This window comes from Neomonachus schauinslandi, chromosome 9 (assembly GCF_002201575.2).
Source record: "Neomonachus schauinslandi chromosome 9, ASM220157v2, whole genome shotgun sequence".
In the NCBI taxonomy this organism is placed as follows: Eukaryota; Metazoa; Chordata; class Mammalia; order Carnivora; family Phocidae; genus Neomonachus; species Neomonachus schauinslandi.
The window spans coordinates 102312385-102339636 of NC_058411.1; the positions used below are offsets into that span (position 1 = coordinate 102312385).

The window sequence follows — 27252 nt, forward strand, 5'->3', positions numbered from 1 at the left end:
AACAGAAAGATGACAAATTTAAACACAACCATACAATTATCACATTCAATGTAAATGGTCTAAACACACCAATTAAAAGGCAGAGAATATCAGGTTGGATTAAAAAAGCAAGGAACCCCCCCCCCCCCCCGGCCAAAAGCAAGACCCAACAATAGGCTGCCTTTAAGAAACCCATTTTAAATATAAAGACACAAAAAAGTTAAAGGTAAAATGATGGGAGAAGACATACGATACTAAAAGTAATTTAAAAAAAAATAAGTGGCTATATTTATACCAGATAAAGCAGATTTAAGGGCAAAGAATATTACCAGGGGTAAAGACAGTCATTTCATAATGATAAAGAGGTCAATTCATTAAGAAGACTTAAGAACCTTAAATATTTATGGACCTAAAGAGAATTTTAAAATACATGAAACAAAAACTAATAAATGAAAGAGGAAATAAACAAATCCACAATTACAGTCAGAGATTTAAACACTATCAATAAATGATAGAATAAGTAGACCAAAAATCAGTAAAGATAAAGAAGACTTGAACATAACAATCAACCACCCTGACCTAACCAACAATTTACATGACACTCTACTCAATAACAGCATAATACACATTTTTTCCAAGTACACATGGAATATTTATCAAAACAGACCATATTCTGGGCCATAAAATAAGTCTCAACAAATTTAACAGAATTCAAATTATACAAGGTATGTTCTCTGATAACAATGAAATTAAATTAGAAATCAGTAAGAGAGAGACATCTGGAAAATTCCTAAATATCTGGAAACAAAATAACATACTTCCAAATGATCCAAACTGTCAAAGGAGATATCCATGGTAAATTAGAAAGTACTTTAAACTGAATGAAAATGAAAACACAGCATCTCAAAATGTGTGGGTTGAAGCAAAAGCAATGCTTAAGGGAAATTCATAGCACTAAAAGTGTCTATATTAGAAAATAAGAAGGGTCTGATACAACTGATGTAGAGTACACTATGTCTCTCCCAAGTAGCCATAATTCAATGTACAGCTTCAAAATAAAAAAGACGGTTCTGTTTGATAGGACAGATCCCCCCCCCTTTATTAAAATCACTGTTTTACCTTCAATGAGACAAAACACAATGCCCAAGTTATCAAGTCCCACCTATCAGGAATGCCAAGAGGTTTGGGTGTCACAGTGCATGACAGCACACACACCTGTGCGGTTAGCCGGCCTTGCTGACTGGGAATCAGGAGAAGTTAAGCTTTGCCTCCTTCCTACTTCATCAGAAGGAGAGGTTGGTAACGATGATATTGGAGGAGTCTGTGCGCGACGTGTGGGAAGTACAGTGGTAGTTGGGTAACTAGAGAACATTTGCCTTTAAGAAAACAACAATAGTTAGCATAAAAATCCAATTAGAAAATAATATATATATCACAGTCCTCTTATAGAAGAATATTCAACCTGGAAAACTACATGAAGTTAGCTATAGTTTAATGGGGAGGGGAGAAAGACTCCCAACAATTTTAATAATTACTATCTAATAGGATACTTTTTACCATAAAAGTAGAAATACCATATTATTTGTTCAGCAAAATGCCAGCAACATAGCAGGTGGGGGGAATACAGCAATTAACAAAATAGATTTTAAAAAATCCCTGCCTTCACGGAGCTTTCCTTCTACTATAATACCAAGAGGACAGTGGTATTTTGGTAGGGATACAGTAGTTAGAGAATAAAGACTTTTAAAGATAGCTAACTTACAGTTACTTCAAATATAAATTTACTAGCTAGCCATGAAATTATTCACATGAATAAAGTAATAGTCAATAGGTAAGTTATGGAAAGAAAAGGTAACTGCCCAGCCCCCAGCACAACTGAAAACAGCATATGAATGGTATGCCAGCTGTCTAGAGGGGAAAGGCAGAAGAAAGGCAGCCCCTCTCAGGCTGAGAAGGCAGACATTGGCTAAAGAATAAGGTTCAGGAAGATCCTCACCAACTGTCTACTCTTAAGATTTATCCAACAAAACTAATAACTTTTTGAGCATCAATAAAGCATTGTCTACCCAGTCGAATAACTGATACAATGATATTCACAGAGGGGGCAGTTGTTCCCGGATTCTTCTAGTGTTAAATGATGTTTAGCCAGGCAAACACAACTGCAGCTCTAACAGCAGGCAAACAAAGACTGAGGACAAAGGAGGAGTCACAAGGTCTGTGAATGCCTGTGAAAGCAAGGGAATGTTATTTTACCAGGGAATCCCATGCCTGCACAGCACAGCTTGGAAGGCAACAAGGATTAAAAACCGTATTAGAATATCTATTATTCCTCTCTTCCTTCTTTCTTGAGCAGAAGTATCTCCTGGAACTGTTACTCAAGTGAGAGAGCTAAGATGTGTGTGGACTGGGCACTGGTAACTGCCAGGATGAGTGTTCCGGCCCAAGAGCAGAGCAGTAACTCTCAGTGTGTGAGCTGAAGACCACTGCATCAGAATCACTGGGGACCCTCAATTCAAATGCAAACTGTGTGCCCCACCAGCCCTACTGAATGAGACTACAGGGGGATAGAGCCAGAGCTTTAAAAAGCCTCCCAGGTGGTTCTTGTGGACACCAAAAATTAAGAAGCATTACGATAATAGCCCCTCTCTCTTCTACTCCCTAAGACGTCAGTCTATACCCTAGGAATAATAATAACCTGTCAATTAAGGGAAGGGAGTAAAGAAAGAAGAAAAAAGGAGACTAACCATTCTACTGCCCTTTATTTCACTTAAGCCCTAGTTAAGGGAGCTCACAAAATAGTCCCTTCCTAACGATTTTCTCTCAAAATTTTTCATTTTGTGAATATACCTGGCAAACTGAAGCAAAAAGAAACTTAAACATTATTTGGAATTTACAAACCTACTAAAATAGGGTTGGCTGAAGAAGTATCATAAGACATGCTCTTTCATTTGAGTAGACTTGTTTGATCTTACAAGAATAAAAGTATAATTAAGAAATAATGCTTAAAAGGGAAATAACCTGAGAAAATTATTTCCATGGAAGTGGCGTTCTATCTTGAAGCTCTAATATTCAATACAAGCATTTACTTTTTGAGGAAAAAAATATTCAAAAACCTAGCCCAAAAAAAAGATTATTATAAGGAGATAGACGGCTAGAGTATCTGCCAGTGGCACGGGAGATAGATCAGCCACTTCTAAACTGGCTGTGAGACTTTGGGCAAGTTATTAAACTTCTGAAGAACATTCCCAACTTCAGCAAATTGGCTTTGACTCTATGATCTCTTAGGTTCCTTCTAGCTCTAGAATGCTTTTAGTTAGGCACATTGTTTATAAGAGAATGATCGTGAGATCAAAATCACAGGCATCAATATGGCAGATGTTAAAGTCAACTTCCCTACCTGAGAAGACTAAGTGGCATCACTCCTGGGGATTCAGATGCAGGTACTGTTTCTGTGTCAGTGACTGGAGTGGTGGCAGTCGTGGTGTCCTCCAGTGAGCTGCTCATAAAGGAAGTTGTGCTCGAGGCTGATGGGCTAGTGGTAACCGGCGTCTGTGCCTGCTGGGCTTGGTCACTTTCTTCAGCTTGTTGATCAATTTCTGTAAACCATGGTAAATATTAAAAAAGTATTAAGGATTTGTTTCTTCACAAGTGACAAGGGAATGGAAAACTTTTAACATTTAATTTGAGAAGTTTCTAAATCTATTTCATAGGTACCAATTTCTAGGAAATATTTTTTAATGTTCTTGCATGTATACATCCTTGTATTCACTACTGTACCCACTGTTATAAACTCTACAGATAATAAGGTAACAAGCTTTTGCAATTACTCATTTTTTAGAGAAGGTTCTCTTAAAAACAAAAAATAGTCTCACTTTTGCTTGTAAGATTTGACTAGAACTTCTCCAATGATATCCAATCACTAAAACTGTGTTTCCTTAGCACTTTGATTTTGATGCCTATCTTTAGTCTTCAAACATGCAAAGATGAAGACATGTAAATACATGTAATACATGTAAATACAATACAAATCTAGACAGAAACCCCATGCTCTAAACAGAGCAATGCCTCACAAAATAAACTACTCCCAAGAGTTTAAAAAAAATTAATTAAAACATCTAAGAGCTTACAAATAAACATAATATCAAGATAGCAGTGGGGCGCCTGGGTGGCTTAGTCAGTTAAGTGTCCACTTGATTTTGGCTCAGGGTCATGATCTTGGGGTTGTGAGATCAAGCCCTGCCTCTCGCTCTGTGCTCAGCAGGGAGTCTGCTTCCCCTCTCCCTCTGCCTTCCGGCCCCCCCTCCACTTGTTCTCTCTCTCTCTAAAATAAAACCTTAAGAAAAAAAAAAAAAAGATAGCAGTTGCCACAAATATAGCTAATTCTATTAGGGTTGCCAAATGGCCACATACCTTCATAATCATGATCTTAATACTCCTGTTCATATACAACATGCACTTCTCTCTGCCTATTTACTGTCTAATCTATGACAGGAAGAAAGGGAGTAAGGGAAAAAGGAAGGAAGGAGGAAGAGGAAGGGAAGAAAGAAAAAAAGAACTGAAGCTCCATGAAGGCAAGGGACTTTGTTTTGTTTGGTGCTGGCTCCCCAGAACCAAGAAGAGTACCTGGCACATATCAAACACTCAATAAACATTTACTGAATATATCTCATTTTTATCTCAGAATTCCTATTATCCCCAAAGGTGAAGATAAAAAATAAAATAATACAGAATCTACAATGCAGAATCTATAAAAGTAGTACTTTAAAATGTTTCTGAGAATGTCCAATGGAAAAAAGACAGTCTCTTCAACAAATGGTGTTGGGAAAATTGGACAGCCACATGCAGAAGAATGAAACTGGACTGTTCCCTTACACCACACACAAAAATAGATTCAAAATGGATGAAAGACCTAAATGTGAGACAGGAATCCATCAAAATCCTAGAAGAGAACACAGGCAGCAACCTCTTCGACCTCAGCCACAGCCAACTTCTTCCTAGAAACATCACCAAAGGCAAGGGAAGCAAGGGCAAAAATGAACTATTGGGACTTCATCAAGATAAAAAGCTTTTGCACAGCAAAGAAAACAGTCAACAAAACCAAAAGACAACCGACAGAATGGGAGAAGATATTTGCAATGACGTATCAGATAAAGGGCTAGTATCCAAAATCTATAAAGAACTTATCAAACTCAACACCCAAAGAACAACTAACCCAATCAAGAAATGGGCAGAAGACATGAACAGACATTTTTGCAAAGAAGACATCCAAATGGCTAACAGACACATGAAAAAATGCTCAATATCGCTCGGCATCAGGGAAATCCAAATCAAAACCCCAATGAGATATCACCTCACACCAGTCAGAATGGCTAAAATTAACAAGTCAGGAAACGATAGATGTTGGCAAGGATGTGGAGAAAGGGGAACCCTCCTACACTGTTGGTGGGAATGCAAGCTGGTGCAGCCACTCTGGAAAACAGTCTGGAGTTTCCTCAAAAAGTTGAAAATAGAGCTACCCTACGACCCAGCAATTGCACTACCCTACGACCCAGCAATTGCACTATTTACCCCAAAGATACAAATGTACTGATCCAAAGGGGCACGTGCACCCCAATGTTTATAGCAGCAATGTCTACAATAGCCAAACTATGGAAAGAGCCAAAATGTCCATCAACAGATGAATGGATAAAGAAGATGTGGTATATATATATACAATGGAATATTATGCAGCCATCAAAAAAAAAAAAAGAAATCTTGCCTTTGCAACGACGTGGATGGAACTAGAGGGTATTATGCTAAGCGAAATAAGTCAATCAGAGAAAGACAAGTATCATATGATTTCACTGATACAAGGAATTCTTAATCTCAGGAAACAAACTGAGGGTTGCTGGAGTGGTGGGGGGTGGGAGGGATGGCGTGGCTGGGTGATGGACATTGGGGAGGATATGTGCTATGGTGAGTGCTGTGAACTGTGTAAGACTGATGAATCACAGACCTGTATCTCTGAAACAAATAATACATTATATGTTAAAAAAAAAAAAAAGAAGATAGTAGGAAGGGAAAAATGAAGGGGGGGGGACATTGGAGGGGGAGACGAACCATGAGAGACTATGGACTCTGAGAAACAAACTGAGGGTTTTAGAGGGGAGGGGGTGGGGGGATGGGTTAGCCCGGTGATGGGTATTAAGGAGGGCACGTATTGAATGGATCACTGGGTGTTATACCTAAACAATGAATTATAGAACACTACATCAAAAACTAATGATGTAATGTATGGTGACTAACAAAATAAAATTTAAAATAAATAAATAAATAAAATAAAACATCTCTGAGAAGTTATCAGAATAATATACATCTCGATTCAGATTAATAAATATTTGAGTACCTTTTGCGGCATGAGTTAAGTTTTACAAAATATAATAATGATTATTAAGTTCTATGCTTGTGTAGGTTTAAGATAGAAAATTATAAGTAGACAGATAATTATTAATATAAAAGAAACAAAAAACTGTTTGCTTTGCAAAGGAAAAACAATGTGAAAACTTTTATTAAAAAAAATTTTTTTATAAATCACTTATGGAATATATCATATCTGACACTGTAAATAATTTCAACACAAAAGAAAAAAAAAAGCAGGTAACATACCTTGCTTAATTTTGCCCCCAAACTGGTCTTCCAAGAGCCCATGGACCACTAATTTATAGATCATGGCTTGAGCTCGTTCCAGATCAGCTAATCCCAATGCTCTCTTTATGGGTGACCGCATGACTGCTCGCTTCACCATGTGTCGCATCAAGAACTGCAAGGCTGCACGCATCTCCACATCTTCATGAACGACTGGAGAGCTTGCACAGTCTGAGTTATGGCCATTTTCAGCCAGAACCTTTGGTATCAGCAACAGCTCAGCATATTTACTACAGCCAAGAAGAGCACTAAGTGATTTCATAGCACCGAGGTAGAGATAGGACAGCTGGACTGCTCGGATTTCCGACTGGGCTATGTCATGGTTTTTGGATATGTGTTCGTGATTTTTTCTTTTTCCTTCTGTTATCTGATGTTGGGATTCCACACTTGGCAGTGTTGGATCTAAAGAAAATGAAGCTATTTCGTTGTCTGATTTGGAGGCTGTGGTACCCTGACTTTTGACATCATCAGATGTTAAGGCTGCTCGCGTATCTACAGCAGATTCACTCTCGGTTTTCTGCTCAACATCCCCTTTCTCCTCAGACTCATGTCGGTGTTTCTTTTCATGTCGCTTGGTGCTCTGTTTGCCCATGTCTTCGTGAATACCAGTCAGATATGTGAGGTCCAGCAACACAGAAGCCGTCAGGCCTCGGAATCGCGCCACATCAAAAGGCAGTGGTTCACAGGGTTCCAGATTATACAATGGAGTATCACTAGGCGACCAAAAAGTTGGGAAGCTTTAATAAGATCAGAATGACACAGGAAGAAGCAAGTGAGGGATAGACAGGAGGAAGGTACAGAAAATAATGAAAACAAAGTAAGATGCATCATGTACACAGTACAAAGAATAATTTACATGAACTAGAGAAATCATTACAGAGAGAAAAATGAGTATTTTATGAGAAAATAGGGAGATGTGATGATAAATGCAAAAGCAATGAGATGTGCACGTATTTTCAAATCAGAGTATTTACTATACTCTAATGTAGAAATTAGCAAAATTTCTAAAAAGAGTCAAATAGTAAATATTTTAGACCTTGCAGGCCACACAGTCTCCACGGCAACCTTTCAACCCTGCCATCATAGTGTGAAAGCAGCCATTGAATACCTAAATGAATGGGTGTGGCTGTGTGTAACATTATTACAAACACAAGAGGTGGGCCAGATGCAGTTTGCCTATCCCGATGTAAGCTATTTGAAAAGTCTGTAGAACAGATTTCGCTTATTATATGGGTAATGACTATAACCTATTCAAGAGGTTCCAAGACTTTGTTTTCATTTAAAAAATTATCTTGTAGTCCTCAATTAATGCTTCTAATTTGTAGCTTAAGCAAAAATATGATCACACATTTCCTGGTATTTGGTAAGAATTTACTGAAGTTTAAAAATGTTATAAATACACAAAATGTAACAGCTTTCGCAAATACCAAAAGTTTGGTGGCATAAATTTGTCATATTAACCTAAATCTTGGTTCTAGATTAATCTTCTTATTTTCCCTTTTCCTCATTTTCTTATTTGCTTTAATTTGATTTATTTTGCTTTATTTTATTTACATCTTAATTAAGGCATCATAAATCCTTTCTGAAACAAGGCAAAGAATAAAAGAAAAGGTAGATACTTTCATGTAACACTGTAAATTTTTCACTAGTTTCTTAGCTTGGTAGAGTGGGGGAATGTAAGTATAGGGTGAAATTGTGTATAAATTTTATGTATGTGTTAAGTTTTCAGCTGAGAGAATCTACAGCTATTGTTAAGATCCTAAAACAGTACTGCCTCCAAAGAATACTTAAGTACCACTTTTTTGGATATTGTACCATGTCATATTAACACTAAAGAACAGGGGCGCCTGGGTGGCTCAGTCATTAAGCGTCTGCCTTCGGCTCAGGTCATAATCCCAGGGTCCCGGGATGGAGCCCTGCATCGGGCTCCCTGCTCTACGGGAAGCCTGCTTCTCCCTCTCCCACTCCCCCTGCTTGTGTTCCCTCTCTCACTGTGTCTCTCTCTGTCAAATAAATAAATAAAATCTTTAAAAAACGAAACAAAAAACAAAACAAAACAAAAACACTATAGAACAGGGGCGCCTGGGTGGCTCAGTGGGTTAATCGGTTGCCTTCAGCTCAGGTCATGATCCCAGGGTCCTGGGATCGAGCCCCACGTCGGGCTCCCCATTCCATGGAGAGCCTGCTTTTCCCTCTCCTTCTGCCTGCCACTCTGCCTACTTGTGCTCTCTATCTCTCTGTCAAATAAATAAATAAAATCTTAAAAAAAAAAACCACCATAGAACAATCACTTCAGGCAATAAAATGAATAGTTATATATCACTAATAAATCACATTTTCAAATGATGCAACTATGTAGAATCATTAGATAAATGAGTCCCCTTATCAATGAAGATTCTTGACATATTTCCTCTAAAACATGAAGTTTCTATTTCACACAAATCCTATGTGATTGCAAAGACATCTAAATGCTTTTAAGTATACAGTTTGTGTCAAATAAATGTAATTTCCGTACCTACCCAAAATATTGTACCCCGAAGGGATAGGAATTTTAGTCACTCAAATGTTCCTGCCTACATTCAAAGCCCACCTACGAAAATGTAATTGACAAATGTGCTGGCTGGCTTTTTTCTACCCCGATGTGTAATGGAAATGATCAAAAAGCAAGCAGCCAAATGAAAAACAGAAAGACAGATCCCAGTTAAACCTAAATTAGTGAGCTTACCATTTCTTCACAAAACAAAACAAAACCCATGTATCTTATAAACCACTAATATTCCAGGTAACATGGCTTTGGGATATATTCCTTTATGAAATCACAGTACTCATACCCAGCTATATGAAAAAAAAATATTTTAAAAACTGGCAGCTCATCTAAAATACAGTTACTCACTGTCCATAGGCCCATTTCACCATTAAATACTCGTTTGCTAAAAGTGTAACTCAACAGATCATACCTGATGGTAATTTCTGCTTCATCCCATTGGACCTTGGCAGACGTGCTGCCCTCTTTGACCACTCCCAGCAGCGTGGCATGGCGCCCAGTTTGCTTGTGAACACACCGACCTCCAACTCTAAGACCAGCATCAACTCCTCCTATCACTGCCAGCACAGGCCACACCTCTATGCAAAGGGTCCTCAGCTGCGGCTCTGAGAGGTCAGCAAGGCCATGTCTATTATGTTTACCTTTCTCTTCCTCTTTGCTCTCCTTCTCCTCTCTCATTTCATTTTCCTCTCGGCTTTGAACCGAGCGGCTTTTCTTTAGCTTCTGACCTGACTCTTTAATACATATCTTAATTTTATGCAGCCTTTCCATCATTTTTCTGTTAATGCAGTAAGTCCAACGGTCTGTTCGGTGAAGGATACGGATAAGCTGAATAGTGGCCTCCGCCAGCACTGCTGCTACTGGACTACAAATAGGGTCTCCTGGAAGTAAGTCTCGCGGTGTGCCACGCATTTGCATATCACAAATTTTCACCTAGAAGGAAAAAAGCCAGGAAATGTGTGATAGTAATAGTTCTCCTAAACTACTAGTCACTATAAAGTCTAGCACATGTAATCCCATGTTGAACTTGTGTTTGGTCTCCTAATATAGGTATATTATACCATTGGCTGCTGATAAGGAGTGAACAAATATTACAAATTTATTGTTAGTAGCAATATGGTCCTCTGAAACAAGCTGCCCTGTCATTTAAACTTCCTCCTACAGTCTGTGAGTATCAGAGTTATTGTGGCCACCCAAAAGATGGGTTTAAACCAAGGTGTATGTGACTGATTCCACTTACTCCAAAAAAAAAAAAAAAGCCTTGAGAATCTATTCACTCTCATCCTTAAGACAAGTCCTGAGGCCATCTTATACTGTTCAATGGGCACAAAGATAAAAATTATAAGTCTAGATAATTGGGATATTTCCAATCCACACATTTCAAATAAGACCCTGAGGTTAAAAGAAGAGCAAGACTTGGGTTCAAATCTTAACTCTGAATAGTCTTGGGAAATTATTTAATCTCACTAAACCTCAGCTTTTTCATCTGAAAAAAACTGCACAAATAATTAATATCTGTGTCTTATGGTTATTTTAAAGATTAAATGAGACTATGTACATAAAGTGCCTATTACTACAGTGCCAGATACACAGTAAATTGTTCAAAAAGATGTTAATTACCATTAATATTGTTTTTATCAGAGACTGTGAAATTTATCAGAAAAGGCTTCTGGGCAGAATAAATTGGTTGATACATAGTCCAAGGTTGAATTAATTCCTTCAAGGTTCACAGATGTTGGGGAGCACTAGGCCATCATTTTGAGTAGAACATAGCAGAGCCTAGTTTGGGCTGTGAGAATATCACTGGGGGAAAGGACTACTGCAGGTACTGGGTTGTCTCTTTACTTCATCTCCAGTTTTGTTGATTACTTATTCAAGAGGCAGTTTCCCTCTCTCATGAATTGCTAGCTTAAAATTATACCACCTTGGCAATTTTTAAAACATATTTAAAAGCACAGAATAAAAGTTAACTTTCATGCTTAGGACTGATCAAGTCCAGCACTCCCATTATAGAAATATGACAGTGTGAAAATTTTCTACTACAAAATAACTAGAAATTCTGGAGACCAGAGCTAGGCTATACTACATCCTTTCATTTGAGGAAAACAAATCCACCCATCAGCACAGGGAGACCACAAAGAAATTTGTCTCTGCCGGGGTGTTAGATGAAGAGAAAAAAAAGTTTTTAGTGAGAGGGTATCTCTTTAATACTGTCCTCCTGAAGTGTTTAGGGTTCAAATTTACACCATCTATAAGGTATAAGGACCCCCCCTCAGCTGAATGAACGTCAGGTTCCCCATCACAACTACAACTTCCATTATTCAGCTAATGGTATCTGATTACGTTTAAGATTATTTCTAGATCAGGCGCTTGGGTGGCTCAGTTGGTTAAGCGACTGCCTTCGGCTCAGGTCATGGTCCCGGAGTCCTGGGATCAAGTCCCACATCGGGCTCCCGGCTCAGCGGGGAGCCTGCTTCTCCCTCTGACCCTCTCCCCTCTCATGCTGTTTCTCTCTCTCTCTCAAATAAATAAATAAATAAAATCTTTAAAAAAAAAAAAAGATTATTTCTAGATCTCCTATATGCACAACTGCCAATGAACCAGATTATTCCTAAATTGTTTCCTATAATTCCTATAACTGAAAGGAATTATTACATTCAAATTGCCAGAATATCAAATAGTGCTTTAATGAAGAGTAAAGGTACCTTCTAAAAGTAATCTAACTTTCTTGGAGAGCAAATTACCTGAGCAGGTACTTTAACGGTAGAAATAGCTTATTCTATTTATAAACTCTATCAGAGCCTAACAAATATTAATAAAAAAAGACAAATATTCTTTACACTTAAGTATAAAGGTTTGAGGTTTCATTACCTTTTCCCCTGGGTTGCTACTATAGAACATGACACATGGGTACAACTCTGCTGCATCCACATCTTCAAAAGCTAATTTGGGTTCCTACAGTGTGGCAGAGGTGATAAAAAGAAATAAGAAATTTTTTTTAATGTATAATATCCAATCACATTAAGATTCAAAGCTTTTATGAGACAGAACACAATTTACAAGAACAAATCTCAAATAACATTGCTAACCAAGAAAATCCCACATATAACAAATGATCCTGATTTGTTCATCTGCTTCAAAAATCTTACTGGGATTTTACCAACTTTCTGTTGTTTGTTTGGTGAAAGAACCAAAAGGTAATAAAGTAAAAGCAGAGAAGAGGGGGTAATCTACAAACTGAGTAACCAGCACTTAAATAATTGAGTTGAGTATAAATAAAAACAAGAAAATATGTAATGCTTGTGAATGAGTTTCAGTACCTCTCCATTTTTCCCAAAGGAAATGGTCCTGGCTTCCATGTCTAGCACACAGGTAATGAAATCTCCTTGAGTAAAGCTGGACAACGTCAGAGTCTGTTCTCCATTGTGATAGAGGTTACCACTATAGGCCCGGTAGAGCCACATATCCGAGGTAGTACGGTGGTTAAAGTCATGTACTGGCCAGCGAGAAACTCCAACACACGTGCCTTCATTTCCTCTGTTTTCCTTCACAATGTAAAACTAAAATAAAATGAAAGTGGTGATGTTCACTAATATCCAAAAAACCTGTTTATATACTACTAATTGCATAAACCAATACTGGGGAATATGCTCATAAACAACATTGATGAATTTATGGGAATATGTAAGTTTATTTCCATCCTAAGTGAAAATAAGATACAAATGAAACAATTTCATCATTTTATAACAATTTAAAAACAAACTTAATTTTTACCTATAGAACATTTAGAGTAACCTTTGAGTACTTATTTAAACAATTTTAGCTTATAATTCAATTATGAAGCTGAAGATGTGCAGTCCAGAAAAATCATTAATGGAAAGCTTCAGTTCTTTACATTCAAATTTTCTAACTACTCTTTTATGTATATTTCTGTGCAGAGAAGAGTTAATATAGCAGGCCTGAAACTGGTTTTCTTTTTTTTTTTCTTGGAGAGGAGAGAAGGGTCGGGACGGGCAGAGGGAAAGGTAGAGAAAGTTAGAGAAAGAATCTCAAGCAGGCTCCACGCCCAGTACGGAACCCAACATGGGGCTTGATCTCAACCCTGAGATCATGACCTGAGCCGAATCATTGGCCCCTGGCTAGTCTCTGGGAATTCAACTGGTAAACAGTTTCCTACACTGATACCAAACTTTCCCTAAGTGATAAGAGTAGCTCACCAGGCATTCAGTGTTTGAACAGTACGGTGTATGCTGAATACCTGCTTTCCTCCTGGGAGTCTGGAATTTTGGTACATGTGAGGCAGAGTACACCTTCATAATGAGCCCCTGGTAAAAAACTGTGGGTGCTAAGTCTCTAATGGGCTTCCCTAACACACTGCATACATGCTGCTGCACTTCGTTGCTGGGAAAAGAGCATATTCCATGTGAGCCCTCATGGGAAGGAGAGAACACAAAAAAGCACGCACATTGATTCCTCCAGATTCCACCTTGGTCTTTTCCTCTTTTACCCAGCTTTAAGTCCTTACTGGATGGTTACAATAAACCTTAGTCATAAGTAAAACTGTATGCTGAGTCCTATGAATTCTTCTACCAAATCTTTGAATATAGGGGTCATCTTGGGGACCCTTGACACAGTGGTGGCAACAAGAAGATTCATTAGAACTGACTCATTAAAATATAATTACAGTGCTATTTGGAGGAGAGAGAGAGAGAGAAGTGGGAAAAGACAAAATGCTGGTGTCTGGTGGCTATGGAGTTAACACGTGTTATGAAACAGCAAGTGAATTGCTATCTGTTGGGAGAGGTAAAGTTACCTATGGAACTCAAAAATAATAGATCCAACCATAGAAGAGTTAGCTCACTGGCTCCCATGACTGCTTTTGGCCTGGTTAAAGTGAGAAAAAAGAGAGCAGTCAGGGTAAAATTTGTGATGTTCTCTCTTGTGGGAGGGAAAACAATGGGCCCCAAACATCCCTACAAATGGGCTTTGGATGGGTCAAAGAATACAAATTAATTTGCAGTTGTCTCTCCTCTGGGTGGGAGGGCAAAAAGTTCAAATTTCCCCAAAGGTGAGTTCTGGGTAGACCAAAAATATTAGAAGTGTGTGTTCCTCTTTCCTCCAAGTAAGAGGGAAAAAAGTTAAATCAGTTCCCAGAGCTGGAACAAAGCTGAAAAGAAAGGAAAAGGAGAAAAGAGAAAGAAAGAAAAGAAAAGACCTCTCCAGTTATTTTCTTTAGCCTAGATGCTTCCACTGCTGTAGCAGTGCCCCTGACCCAACTAATTACCCTAAATTCACTCTAAGACCTTGAGTAAACTTGAAATCTGAAGGGGAATAGTTTTAAATTTTTAAAGATTTTTATTTATTTTTTTGACAGAGAGACGGCGAGAGAGAGAACACAAGTAGGGGGAGTAGAGGGAGAAGCAGACTCCCTGCTGAGCAGGGAGCCCGATGCGAGGCTCAATCCCAGGACCCTGGGATCATGACCTGAGCCGAAGGCAGATGCCTAATGACTGAGCCATCCAGGTGCCCCAAATTTTAAATTAAAAAAAAAAAAAAGCTTTGTTTTGTGGCTATTTCATCTAGATGTGTAATAAAACTGATGTAAAATATTACAGGCTTGTACTTCATAAATGCTAAGGGATCATCCTGATCAGTGAAAGCTACAAAGGAAAAATTGTTAGGGAGACACAACTTCCTTGTTTTTTGCCACCAGAGGGTAAATTTTATCTCTTTTGTGTATCAGAAACAAAATAAGCTTCCATAACTGATGATTTTTTGCTATGATTTTTGCTTACTGGAGCCTCTGAAAAAAGGGAGACAATATATAAAGAGTGATAATCTCCAGACAGAGATACACAGATATATTTTCAGAGTTTTAAAAAGTAGTTTTCACTTGCCATTCAGTTCATCAGTAAAATCTGATGTCTGACTTTTAGAGGCTAATGATTTTCTAGCCTAAAGTGCATATTTTTGACTGGCTAAATTTGGACTCGGAGACTGACAAGGCAAAAAGAGCCTAGAAAAGCCTTGCTTGTCACTTGGATTTGAAACACAGCAGTTTGGTCTGACAACCTCTAGGCTTCATTGATGCCAAAAAAGTTGTCAGCTTTTGAGAATCCTGAATTTATAGATTCTAATTGCTTGGACCTGACTCCAAGCTAAAACGCGATACTGTCTGCCATGGGCTATTTCAACCCAACATGAGCTGTGCTCAATTCAAAAGCAGGAACTGGCCCAAAGAACAAAACTCAAATTTTGGGAGTGTTGCAGATTTAGGACTCCTCTGTGGGGCCACAAACTCTGAAAACCTCATAGATTCTGGCTGAACTGTCTGGGTCACTTGCAGATGCCCCTAGGAAAGGGCTTGTTCTTTGATGGAACCATCTAAATTTGAGCTAACTGGCTCCATACTTTTGACACAGAAACTGATTTCACTCCTCTAATGATGTAGTTGGAGGAAGGCATACCACAGGGAGTATGACCTTGCCATCCACTCTTAATCGACTGGACCTTCAACCTCTTCTTGGGGACATCCCACTACTGTTGGCTTATATTATGTTCAGGTTTTTGGATTACTTGCAGGTTGCAACAACAGACTGATAGCTTGACTCTCCATGTCTCATCTTTCTTCTGATAAACACATCTAAGTAAGGCCTTTTATTAAAAGAATTTCTTCCAGAAAGAGATTGATCTTTTCTAGGCTGCTCACTAGATAAATGATTAGGATAAAAGAGTTAAGAGGTTTTTAAACCTTTTGAAAAAAAATTTTTAACTGGGATTTTTGTCCTGATCAACTTCCTGACTAACTGTTCTGGTTAAGTTGTATGAAAATGGTTTTGTGTGAAAATTCTTTTGTCCTTGCACCCAACCCTTCTGTACAAAAGATCTAAATGAAGATAAAAATATGACTGAAAAAATCCGAAGTTATAATTACTAAATGGGACCTATGATTTCAGAATAAGGGAGAAAAAAACAAAAACAAAACAAAACCCAGACCCTTGGAAAGTGTGGAGGAGTGGGGACGGCATTAATGATCTTTTTTTTTTTTTTAATGTTTTAATTTATTTATTCATGAAAGTCAGAGAGAGAGAGGCAGAGGCAGAGGGAGAGAAGCAGGCTCCCCGCCTAGCCAGGGAGCCCGATGCGGGACTCGATCCCAGGACCCTGGGATCATGACCTGAGCCAAAGGCAGACGCTTAACCATCTGAGCCACCCAGGCGCCCCTAATGATCTTTGTTTTTCAGAACTGTTTTTCTTAGGGGGAAAAAAAAAGCCATGTTGTCTTGAAGGCTGCTGTGAGTACTTCAAATTCAACCTGACTGCTGAGCCTCCCATCATAACTGACAGACTATGAAAAACAGGGAGTGGCCCTAGCTCCTGCATATTCCACAGCACACCTCTAGATGTCATCATGCTCTTGAGGCAAATAAATTGGTATCACAGATAAGTAAAACCATTTAACTGACTGCCTTTAGGCAGTCCCTGAGTCCCACTGACTCTAAATTATTCAAACTGACTGGGAGCAGAGGGTGGGAGGTACCCCTGGTGGAAGGTCACGTTGGGGCCCTGTTAACTTGTTCTGCTTAATACTGTACATCATGATCAGGGGTATCCTAACAATCATAAACTCTTCGTTTCCAAGGACAGCACGTATGCCTTCTAGAACTGTAGTTCTTGTGTGTGCACCCTAACATGACACTACCTAAGCCCTGGACTGGCCAGAGTTGTGCCGTGCTGAAATGATGCCTAAGCCAGTTAATACAAAAACTTAAGGGCAAATCCACATGGCTTTTTATGACAGGCCTTTACGGTTAATGGGATTTGTTTTAACTAGCTAAGTCTAGGACCCCCTCAATAGTACAAGTTGGTCTCACCCTGCTGCCTAGGGTCCTACTGATAATTTTACTGTAAAGAGACGGTGGCCAAGGGCCAAGGGGGTGGACTATGCCAAAAAGGAATTAATATAGCAGAGACTGCCATCCTTAGAAAGTCCTGCTTGCAGTGTTGGACCCTGTCTGAAATTTGGAACTAGACTGGTAAACAGTTTCCTTCACCGATAAAAACTTTCCCTAACTGATGAGGGTGGCTCATTGTGCCTGGGCTGTTTTGTACAACAGTATCATTTAGCATTAACACCTCCTTTCCCTCTGGGACTAAAATTTTAGTGTATATCAAGGCAGAGGGTATGTGACCAGCACCCAAAAAAATCTTGGGCACTTAGTCTCTCATGGGCTTTCCTAGGCAGAAACATCACACAGATTACTGTATTTTCATGGCTGGGTATGATCTCTGTGACCCCTCATAAGAGGGATTATCAACATTTTTTAACTGCTCATTTAAAAAATTTTTGAGATAACCTGAAAAGAATTTATAACAGAGTTACAAAAATAATAGATTTCTTGTATACCTTCATTCAGTGCCATTTTTGTTAACATCTTACATAAAGATAAAACATTTACATGATGATTTTTTTTTTAAGTAGGCTCCACACACAACATGGGGCTTGAACTCAGAACCCTGAGATCAAGAAGCACATGCTCTACCAACTGAGACAACAAAGTGCCCCTATATATGATTTTTTAAAAGTCTTTCATACATTTTTTTGTAAGAACCTGGGGAGAAAAGGACTAAAAGACAAAATGCTAAAAACTACTTAGAATTCTACGTACCTTCCACTGATAGCACCCAGAAGTTACTCCAGTTGATGCCAATCCATATCCTTTTCCTCCACTGCCATGAGTTAAAATCTGTCCATTCTCAACTAGGCAACACTGAGCTTTCTCTGGGTCAAATGATACTTCTTGTATAGGAAGATTCTCATCTTCTTCCTCCAACTCTCCCTGCTTCTACCAAAAAGGAAGCTGGGTCAGTACTTTGGGATAATCCAAATCTCAGTTAATATATATTCTAAGACTCCTTAGTTTGAGTCCACAAATATTTATTAAATATCTACTATGTACCAGGTACTGTGCAGGCAATGGGAACACAATGATAAATACAGCATGGCCTCTGCATAAAGCTTACAGTCCAATTAGGGGCCAGAGAAATAAATAACACCAGTATTGTGAGAGAATAACAGAAGTTACATGACCAGTACAGCAGAAACATAAAGGTGTAAGTGTCTAAACATGCTTGGGAAGGATAAGGAAAGTATTCAAAAGAGGGTATCTTCTGAGCTGAGTCCTAAATAATAAGAAGGCATTCGGCAGCTGATCAAAGAAGAGAAAGGCATTTAGGGCAGTAAGTAGAGCATTGTGCCAAGGCATGGAGGTACAACAGAGTTCAGTGATTTATAGTAATTGCAAGCAGTGTGGAATGTCTGGAGGATGAGAATGGCAGAAAAGGAGGCTAGAAAGAGAAGAAGAACAAAATCATGGAAGGCCCTGAATGCCATTTAAAGTTTGAACTTTACAGACAATAGGGAGTGCTTACACAAATTTATATAGAGGATCTCTAATCAGATCAATGCTTTATAAACATTGTTTTACCAGGGGTATACAGGATGAAGGCAGAGAGATCAATCGGAAGATTACTGCAAGAGTTCAGGTAAAAAACAGTGAGGACTTCAATTCAGTAATTCACTCAATGAGTATTTATTAAGCATCTACTATGTGTAAGACATTATACCAGGTCCTATATGTTCAGCAGTATATTAGATAGATAAGGTCTCTGCTCTCACATAACTTTTATATGTATAAATAATAAAATGTTTATATATATAAAATGTAAAAAAATATATTTTATATATTCATAATATATATAAAATAAAAACACATAGTTTTAAATATGTATTTCTAATATATTTATATTATATATGTAATTAAATAATATATTTAAAACTATTTAGAACTTACACTTTAGAAGGTAGAAACAGAAGATACACAAACAAAAAAATATCAGGTATGTGCTATGTCAAAATTAAAGCAAATAACGTAACAGAGTATGTGACAAGTAACTCTAGATTTAGGACCAGGAAAGGGAACTCTGAAGAAGTGATGAAGAAGCGGGGATGATGGTTGAAAAAAGAAGGGGTCTTGGGACCAAGCCTTGGGATACTCCAACACTTAAACAGAAGAGGAAGAACTAATAAAAGAGAATGAGAAGAAGCCATTGTACTGAGATAGAAGGAAAACCAGAGAAAGTGTGGGCCCATGAAAACCAAGAGAAAGATTAAGGTAGCTACATAAATGGATTTCAGAACAATTTAGGAAGTAAAATCAATGGGGCCTAGTGACTACATGGATGGGGTGACATTAGGAGAATCAGAATTCCCAAGAACACAGGTTTGGAAGCTATGTGAATGGTGGTGCCACCAATTAAAAAATGGACAGGGAAAAAAGTAAAAAAGTTTGATGGGGAGACACCTGGGCTGGCATTTAAGTTTGGAAGACACTGCATATAGGTGAAAATGGTTCCAGATATATTCCAGACGGCTGGAAAAGGTAAGACTGGAACTCTGAGGGATAACAGAGTTTGGGATGGAGGGAAGGAGAACGTGGCACCAAAGAAGAAATGCCTCTAGAGGGAACCAAGGATTGGCAGAGGAATGGAGATGTAGGAGAAGGCAGTATTTTGAAAACAACAGAAGCTAGAGTTTCCTGAGATCAAGTAAAATGTAGACAAAAAAGTGCATCCTACGTTTAGCAATTAGCACTTACTTTTGTCATTTAATTTCAGTGTTTTGATGGAAGAGCAACAACTGAATTGAAGAGAACATGAGAACTAAGGAGTGGCTTATAAGTATGTATAAAATTACTCTTCTGAGAAGCTTAGCAGTGAAGGACAAGTGAGAGGACATGGGTGGCTTCTTGGGTAAAAAAAAGGATTTTGGGGAGGGTAGGAATGAGAGATGTTTATAAGTTGAGAAAAAGGAACCAGTGGAGAAGGAGAAAGTGCAGAAAGAATATGGAATAACTGATAGAACAAAGTCCCTCAGAGGAGAAGGAGTCCAGAGACAGGAGACAGGATAGTCATTTGTGCTGTCTAAAAATACCTTTTTGGAAGAATCACTTACCTGTGACTTTATTTCTTGTTCTTTTTCCTTTATCTGAATAGCATGTTTGGCCTGAGCAATGGGTGTCTCCCACATACAGTCTGACAGAAGGGAAAAGAGGCGTTCAACAACCTATTTATTGAAAGAAAAAGAATGATGAAATTTGTAAAAGATAATTTTAAGTAATTTTAGAAAAAATAAGTCATGTAACTGTAATATTAAGTCAAATGTGAAATTTGATTATAACAATGTACAAGCTACTTTGGGTGTCTGTAAGTTAAACATCTTTTTTTAGAAGGATCATTAACCCACTTTCTAGTGGGTTCCATGGCCCTCCATGTTTCCTCACTATATGGACCTCTGATAAGGCCACACAACCACACATATTTCTCTCTCTAGAGGCCCAAACCTAGTAAGAAATTCCACAGATTTTCCTTTCCTTCTGACCTTCCAAGTATTCACTATTCCCCTACTCCTCACACCCATAAGCTTAATTTCTTTCTCCTTGCTTGGAAATGAAATAATAAAGCAATCTCAGAAGCAGAAGTTTTGCTACTGAATTAATGACACATTTACCACTGAAGAGACTATAATTTGGATTTGGGGTGAATTATATTACAATGTGAAAAATATCTTCTAATAGCTTTAAAGAATAGAAACCTGAGCCATTTGATCATCTTCTACACCAGATTCACAAGCTGGTAGCACAGCCTCAAGGACGTGAAGTGCAAGGAGCCTCGTTCTTAGGTTACCAACTAGAGGAATACCTGGGAGGGGGGGAAAACACATTTTCTTATTATCAGTGTGACTTACATTCAAAGTGTAAATGAACTTCTTGAATAAAAATATCTGAGGCTCATTAGCCGTTTATGGTTGGAATGGACTACACTTTAACCTATTATCACAAGAATTCTGGACTCATCCCATACCCAATGTACATGAATATTCATGTTTATATCTCAGTTTTTATGTATATATAAGATTTATTTGTTAGAGAGAGAGGGAGAGAGAGAGGGCACGCACATGAGGGGAGGGGCAAAGAGAGAGGCGGAGAAACAATCTTAAGCAGACTCCTCACTGAGTGCGGAGCCCAACGGGGGGGGCTTAATCTCACAACCCTGAGATCATGACCTGAGCCGAAACCAAGAGTGGGATGCTTAACTGACTATGCCACTCAAGCACCCCCCCCCTTTTTTTTAAGATTCATTGATTTATTTTAGAGAAAGAGAAAAAGAGAGAGACCAAAGAGAGAGAGCGCCCATGTGCGCAGGGGGGCTTGGGGGGAGGATTTTTATGTATATATAAAGGGAATAGCACTATAATAACTACTGTGCCAAGTACTACTATGTTATGCATTTCATACACATTAACTCTACTGATCTTCACAAATCCTACCCGTTTTACTGATGAGGAAACCGAGGCTGAGAGAAGTGAAGTAAGGTGACCATAGTTCAGCAGAGGTAGAATTTTAAATAGATCTGTTAATCTCTAAAGCTCAGGCTTATCATAGCCTTTCATGGCTTCTTCTCCATCCTGGCAGGCCCTGACTGCCTCCCAGAGATTGTTAGGATTAATGGCAAGTAAACAGTTTGTACTTTTCTAAAGTAAGCAAAGGTAGAGGCAGAATAATGATGCTCTTTTTTATACCTTCTACCACAACAAAACCAATTAAAAATAAATGAATATCTGATTTTTTTCTTTATGCTCTAAGACATTAATCAATATAAGCCTCACCTTATTAAATGAGAGAAAAAAAGCTGTTTTAAGTTATACTAGTTAAGAAAAACTAGCAAAGTATATTGAGAATGCATACATATAAAATAACATGGTACCATAGAAAATTAAATGATGGGCGCCTGGGTGGCTCAGTTGGTTAAGCGACTGCCTTCAGCTCAGGTCATGATCCTGGAGTCCCTGGATCGAGTCCCACATCGGGCTCCCTGCTCGGCAGGGAGTCTGCTTCTCCCTCTGACCCTCCCGACCCTCCCCTCTCTCATGCTCTCTCTCTCTCAGTCTGTCTCTCTCAAATAAATAAATAAAATTAAAAAAAAAAAAAAAAGAAAGAAAGAAAATTAAATGATGTTTTAGCATATTTAAGAAAGACTGGGGATTGATGAAAAAGTTCTGGAAACGGAGAGTAGGGATGGTTGAATAACACTACGAATGTACTGAATGTCACTGAATTGTAATGCTTAAATAGTTAAAACTGTAGATTTTATTTTATATTTTATTTTATATCACTGTAAATTTTATGTGTATTTTACCACAATTGAAAAAAAAGACTAGGAAAGGACTGACAGTAATCCATGCAAGCAGACCAAACTTCTAGGCTAAGAACTGGGAGGTGAGCTTATTACATACAACTTTCATAGATAGCACACAATCAGAAGTTATAATCAAGACAACAGAAATCATATTATGATAAGAGAAAATGGACAAATGAGATCTGCACTTTGATAATCAAGAAGTGATGTCAAAATCTGTGCCAAATTATCATTTTAAACAGTATGTTCTCTGCTTATTTTTATTATGGTAATCCAAACAAATAGCGTCAAGTTCTTTAGATTAAATCTATCATCTAGTCTGGTGCTACTTTCTATTATTTCCTATCAATTTTTACTTCTGAAAGTAGATTTTTCTTTTGATCAAGTAAGTATTTAGAAAATAAAAGTCTTGAGGGCGCCTGGGTGGCTTAGTTGGTTAAGCGACTGCCTTCGGCTCAGGTCATGATCCTGGAGTCCCGGGATCGAGTCCCGCATCGGGCTCCCTGCTCGGCAGGGAGTCTGCTTCTCCCTCTGACCCTCCTCCCTCTCATGCTCTCTGTCTCTCATTCTCTCTGTCTCAAATAAATAAATAAAATCTTTAAAAAAATAAAAATAAAATAAATAAATAAATAAAATAAAATAAAAGTCTTGAAATCAAGGTCAAATATCCAATGTTGTTCAAGTCCAGCACTATCTGAATAAAATACGTGTGATGTATAAAAATACTCTAACACAAGGCAAAGGTCATATACCTGAAGAACACTTCTGAGATGCTATATTTAGAAGCACTTCTGTCCATTTTGGGGAAGCCATTTTTGATTGAATTGCTTTTGAAGATACAACTCTGCGAAGAAAAACTAAAAAATCCCCCAGATGCAGTTCGGCTGCATGTTGTTTCCTAAGAGCAGCTGAAGAGGGAAAAGACAAGTTCACATTACAACCAAAAATCAACAGGAAAATGTCTTATCAAGTAACTTGCATTTAGATGCAGGATGCCCAAACTTAATTCAAAATTTAAGTTGTCAATTAGCTGCTAAATTTTTAAAACTTAACAGAATGGGGAAAGGTCAGAAAATAATGCCAAGCTGAAAACATTTTTTACATTTGTGTACAATAGTGAGGTTGCTAGGATAAAGTATGTGTATTTGGTTTTGTGCATTTTCTTTTTTACTGCTATTCTGAAAAACAACAGTTCTCTATCCAAGTCTAGAGTTTTACCAGGTAGAATCTGAAGGAAATGGTCTGTGAACCCCCTTAAAATAGTATGAAAATTGTGTATTTGAATAGTAAAAGAGTTCACAACGTGGATCACATTTTCAAAAAGTCCATGATCCCCCAGCCCAATCAAATTAAGAGTCACATCTCTAAAAACCCCTTGGTGCTTTCAGATTCTATAAGGAAACAAACTTCCAGGCCTGAATCTGATTTGCCTGAGCACTAACTCCATGTATAAAGATCTTTCATACAAACGTGCCCTAACCAATCTTCCCAGTTTTTCCACCAGCATCAGTACCAGACTCTCGGCCCCCTCATAGATTCCCTCCCCCACTGTGCATTTTGAGACCAGAGAACTATCTGCTCTTCATGTAATACACCATGTTCTATCATCATCCAACACCTTTTATACCCTCTCAGCCTGGCAAAGTCCCACTCAAGAGTCAAGGGGAGGAAGGATGCCAGTGAGGCAGTTGCCCAGAATGTCAATCTCTAAGAGGCACAAAAACATACAAAATCCTAACAATCTGAAGGCAGGTATACACAGCACTCCTTTCAGGGAGATCCTGGCATGTCAAATTAAGGAATACACAGACAAGTCACTTTAGAGGGAGACCCCCGTACCAAGGGCCACACTTAGATGGCCAGGAATCTACCTTCACAGACATCTCATCATAACTGGAGGACTTCTGTTCTGCTGAAATGGGTGTGCATGTCTATGACAGAACTAGAACGCTGGCAATAATTAGAGACCATTGTACTCCTTTGCTACACTTCCTCCACATGGTACTCTAACTCTTCTTTGCTTAAATGCTAATAAGCAAATATTTTTATAATATCAGTTTAAAGAATATAAAATTATTAACCTACCCTGGGTACCCACATATCACTCCAACCATTCCTTCAAAATCCAGTTCAAAAGCTACCTCTTCTATGTGGCCTTCTCTCTGGGTAGAGATCCTTGGGAAAATCTCTTTTCTCATGAGGCCTCCATTCTACCCCCCATCCTCACTCCCAGCAAGTATCTCTGTAACAAGACACTAAATGAATTAAATTAACTGAAGTCTGGAGACCTTAAATATAAAGCTGGTTGATACACCTTGGTGATTCAGTTTGTTTCAGTAACAATACTATGTTTGAAATGAAAGGTACACCTTACTTTTAGTTAAGTATTTTAGAGAGTTTGTGGGGTTATTAAAAGCTGGCCACTGCATGTGACCAGAATCAGTCTCACTCCCAGCCATCCCCATGAATAGAGAGAGTACAACATTCTCTCTAGGATGACCTATGTGGATTCAGTCTGCTGTTACACCTACCGAGTTCACTCATGGAGAACTGTTTCTTTCTTTACTGGATATGGAAGGGCCCAGTTTTCCTGGGAACCTACAGGTTGAGAAGTAACTCTATTACGTCTTCCTTGCTGTCCATATGTGCAGTATTCAGCACAGAATGGTGAGAAACTATTACCTTAACCACCTTGTATTCCTCACTGGATCTCAGGAAAACAGGAGGTGGCATTAAAAGCTTGTGTTTATTTTACCCCCTCTGAGTCTGCCCATGCTCTTTGTCTAAGTACCATACTCTCCATATGAACAGGGAGAAGGAATGTGCCACAGGTTCAGCCTCTGAAATCAAAAACTGGTCCTTAATCAGACTCATCCATCCTCTAGATTCTGACTTAAGAAATTTAGCTCTTTCTTCTGAGCTTCTTGTATTACACTGTAATTATTTGTTGGCATGTCTGCCTTTCTCATTACCCTGAAGATTCCTGAGGACAGAGACAATGTTTTATCATTTTTGTATCCACAGGGTATTTCCTCTATCCACTCACCTACCTACACAATATTATTTAAATATTACTTTATCTAATTTTAACATTATTAAAGGATTTTAACAGAGAGGATTTTAAGGGCTCCCAGAGTTTATTATGGTAATAAGACATGGTAGTTCTGCCAAAACTTTTTAAATAAATGACCAATTTTAAACTTTTATTCCTTAATTATGTAGCAGACAAAGGTAGCACTTCTGCTGTTCAGGGTTTAAATTCTACCGAAATACAATGTTCACTATAGGTTTTTAAAGCTATGATCAGACGCTCATATTATATAGCAATGAAATATATGACAAATACAATTAAGTTTTTTAGTGACCAGGAAACATAACAGCCTAGCAAGAAGTTCAGCTATTCTAATTCTAACCTAGTTCCCAAATATGAAAACCCTTGGTCCTGGAGGAACACTTAAGCCAAGATTATGATTAAAGATGGGCTGTCAAGATCAAATGCTCAAATGCTAAGACATAACCTGGGAGAATCAGTCACCTAGAACCTCTAGATTCTAGACCCGGGACAGCCAATGAGAAGCTGAATCTAGAGAGGAAGCAGTATGGTCACTGCATCAAGGTTAACTGACTCTAAGGAGAGGAGGTTCGGTCAGAAGCTCATCTAAATCATACATATTTGGAGAGAAAAGGGGTTTATAAATGAATAAAAATTCTTTCAAAAAATTCCTTCACTCCTCACAACAGAAAGAAGTCTAGATTCTAATGATATTTACACAATGAGGACTCAATAAATGCTTGTGAATAATGACAAAGAAAAGGGTTTATGCTACCTCTGAAGTCTTTCTTCTCAGTTTCTCCACTGGAGTCAACTTTTTTTTCTTCTTCTTCACCCTCTTCTCCTTCCCCTTCTCCAAAAGAGGCCATAAGTAGGACACCAGCTTGGGATAACAAATTCTTCAACTGACTACAGAGTAGGTCCAACAAGGACTGAACTACTTTGGGGCTCAGTTTATCAGCATAAGTCCTACATGAAGTAACAGGAAAAGAACAATGGTAATAACACAGCTGGGCAACTGTTTGTGCTCAAACACATAAAGGAGATTAGAGGGAAATGGAAATTACTAAAATGTGAAAAGCCTAGGTCCCACATAGTTCTACCAAGACATCTATAATGCTCACCCTGTAGTGATGGCTAGAATCTGCAGCAATCTTGTACTAGCCACTTTTAAAGCTGTGCTAAGCTGGGAAACCCCTGTCTTTGGCAACAACTGCAGAGGCTGTCCCAGCATGGTGTCTGTGCCACATAACTGCGACAATACGTTTAGCAGACCAGTGGAAATTGCCAAAGAAACATCCACTGGTTGATAGTGAACACTCAGGGCAAAAACTGTAACCAAGAGGAGACGTTGCTGGGCTTCTAGAAAAGAAAGAAAAAAGAGAGACAACTGAGAATTTTCTTTGAAGTCAACAAAGCATTTACTAAAATAAATCATATTCCAAAATATAAATAGTAATGTGGAACACTATTACATTTTCAAATATTTATTCTCCACCTGTAAATTGACCTACTAATGTTAAAACAAGATACAGAACACCTAAAGTATCTAGCATAAAATGTAACTTGCATCTTGTATTTGCAGGGGCAGTTACTCACCAATGTGATGCTTGTTTGCTTGCAGAGCTCTCTCTAGGGTAGCAGACAATTGTTGATAAATCTTATGCACAGCCACCTGGATTTCAATCTGAATATTTCTTTTAGCCGCTCTGATCCCATCCTGAATTATATATAA

The 27252-nt window shown here is 38.3% G+C and overlaps 1 protein-coding gene across 1 annotated transcript in view; it reads right to left on the reverse strand.

Moving 5' to 3' along the window:
- The window catches only part of HERC1 (HECT and RLD domain containing E3 ubiquitin protein ligase family member 1), a 146889-nt gene that overhangs the window by 53477 nt on the left and 66160 nt on the right, over positions 1 to 27252 (reverse strand). Inside the window, exons 27-39 of the mRNA XM_044918258.1 lie at positions 27117 to 27237; positions 26642 to 26879; positions 26293 to 26486; positions 23218 to 23373; positions 20862 to 20968; positions 20223 to 20333; positions 17878 to 18054; positions 12529 to 12768; positions 12080 to 12163; positions 9621 to 10141; positions 6625 to 7400; positions 3377 to 3575; positions 1195 to 1355 (exon numbers count right to left, since the gene is read on the reverse strand). Coding sequence (XP_044774193.1) covers positions 1195 to 1355; positions 3377 to 3575; positions 6625 to 7400; positions 9621 to 10141; positions 12080 to 12163; positions 12529 to 12768; positions 17878 to 18054; positions 20223 to 20333; positions 20862 to 20968; positions 23218 to 23373; positions 26293 to 26486; positions 26642 to 26879; positions 27117 to 27237 — 3085 coding nt within the window. The remainder of the gene's footprint in view (positions 1 to 1194; positions 1356 to 3376; positions 3576 to 6624; positions 7401 to 9620; positions 10142 to 12079; positions 12164 to 12528; positions 12769 to 17877; positions 18055 to 20222; positions 20334 to 20861; positions 20969 to 23217; positions 23374 to 26292; positions 26487 to 26641; positions 26880 to 27116; positions 27238 to 27252) is intronic.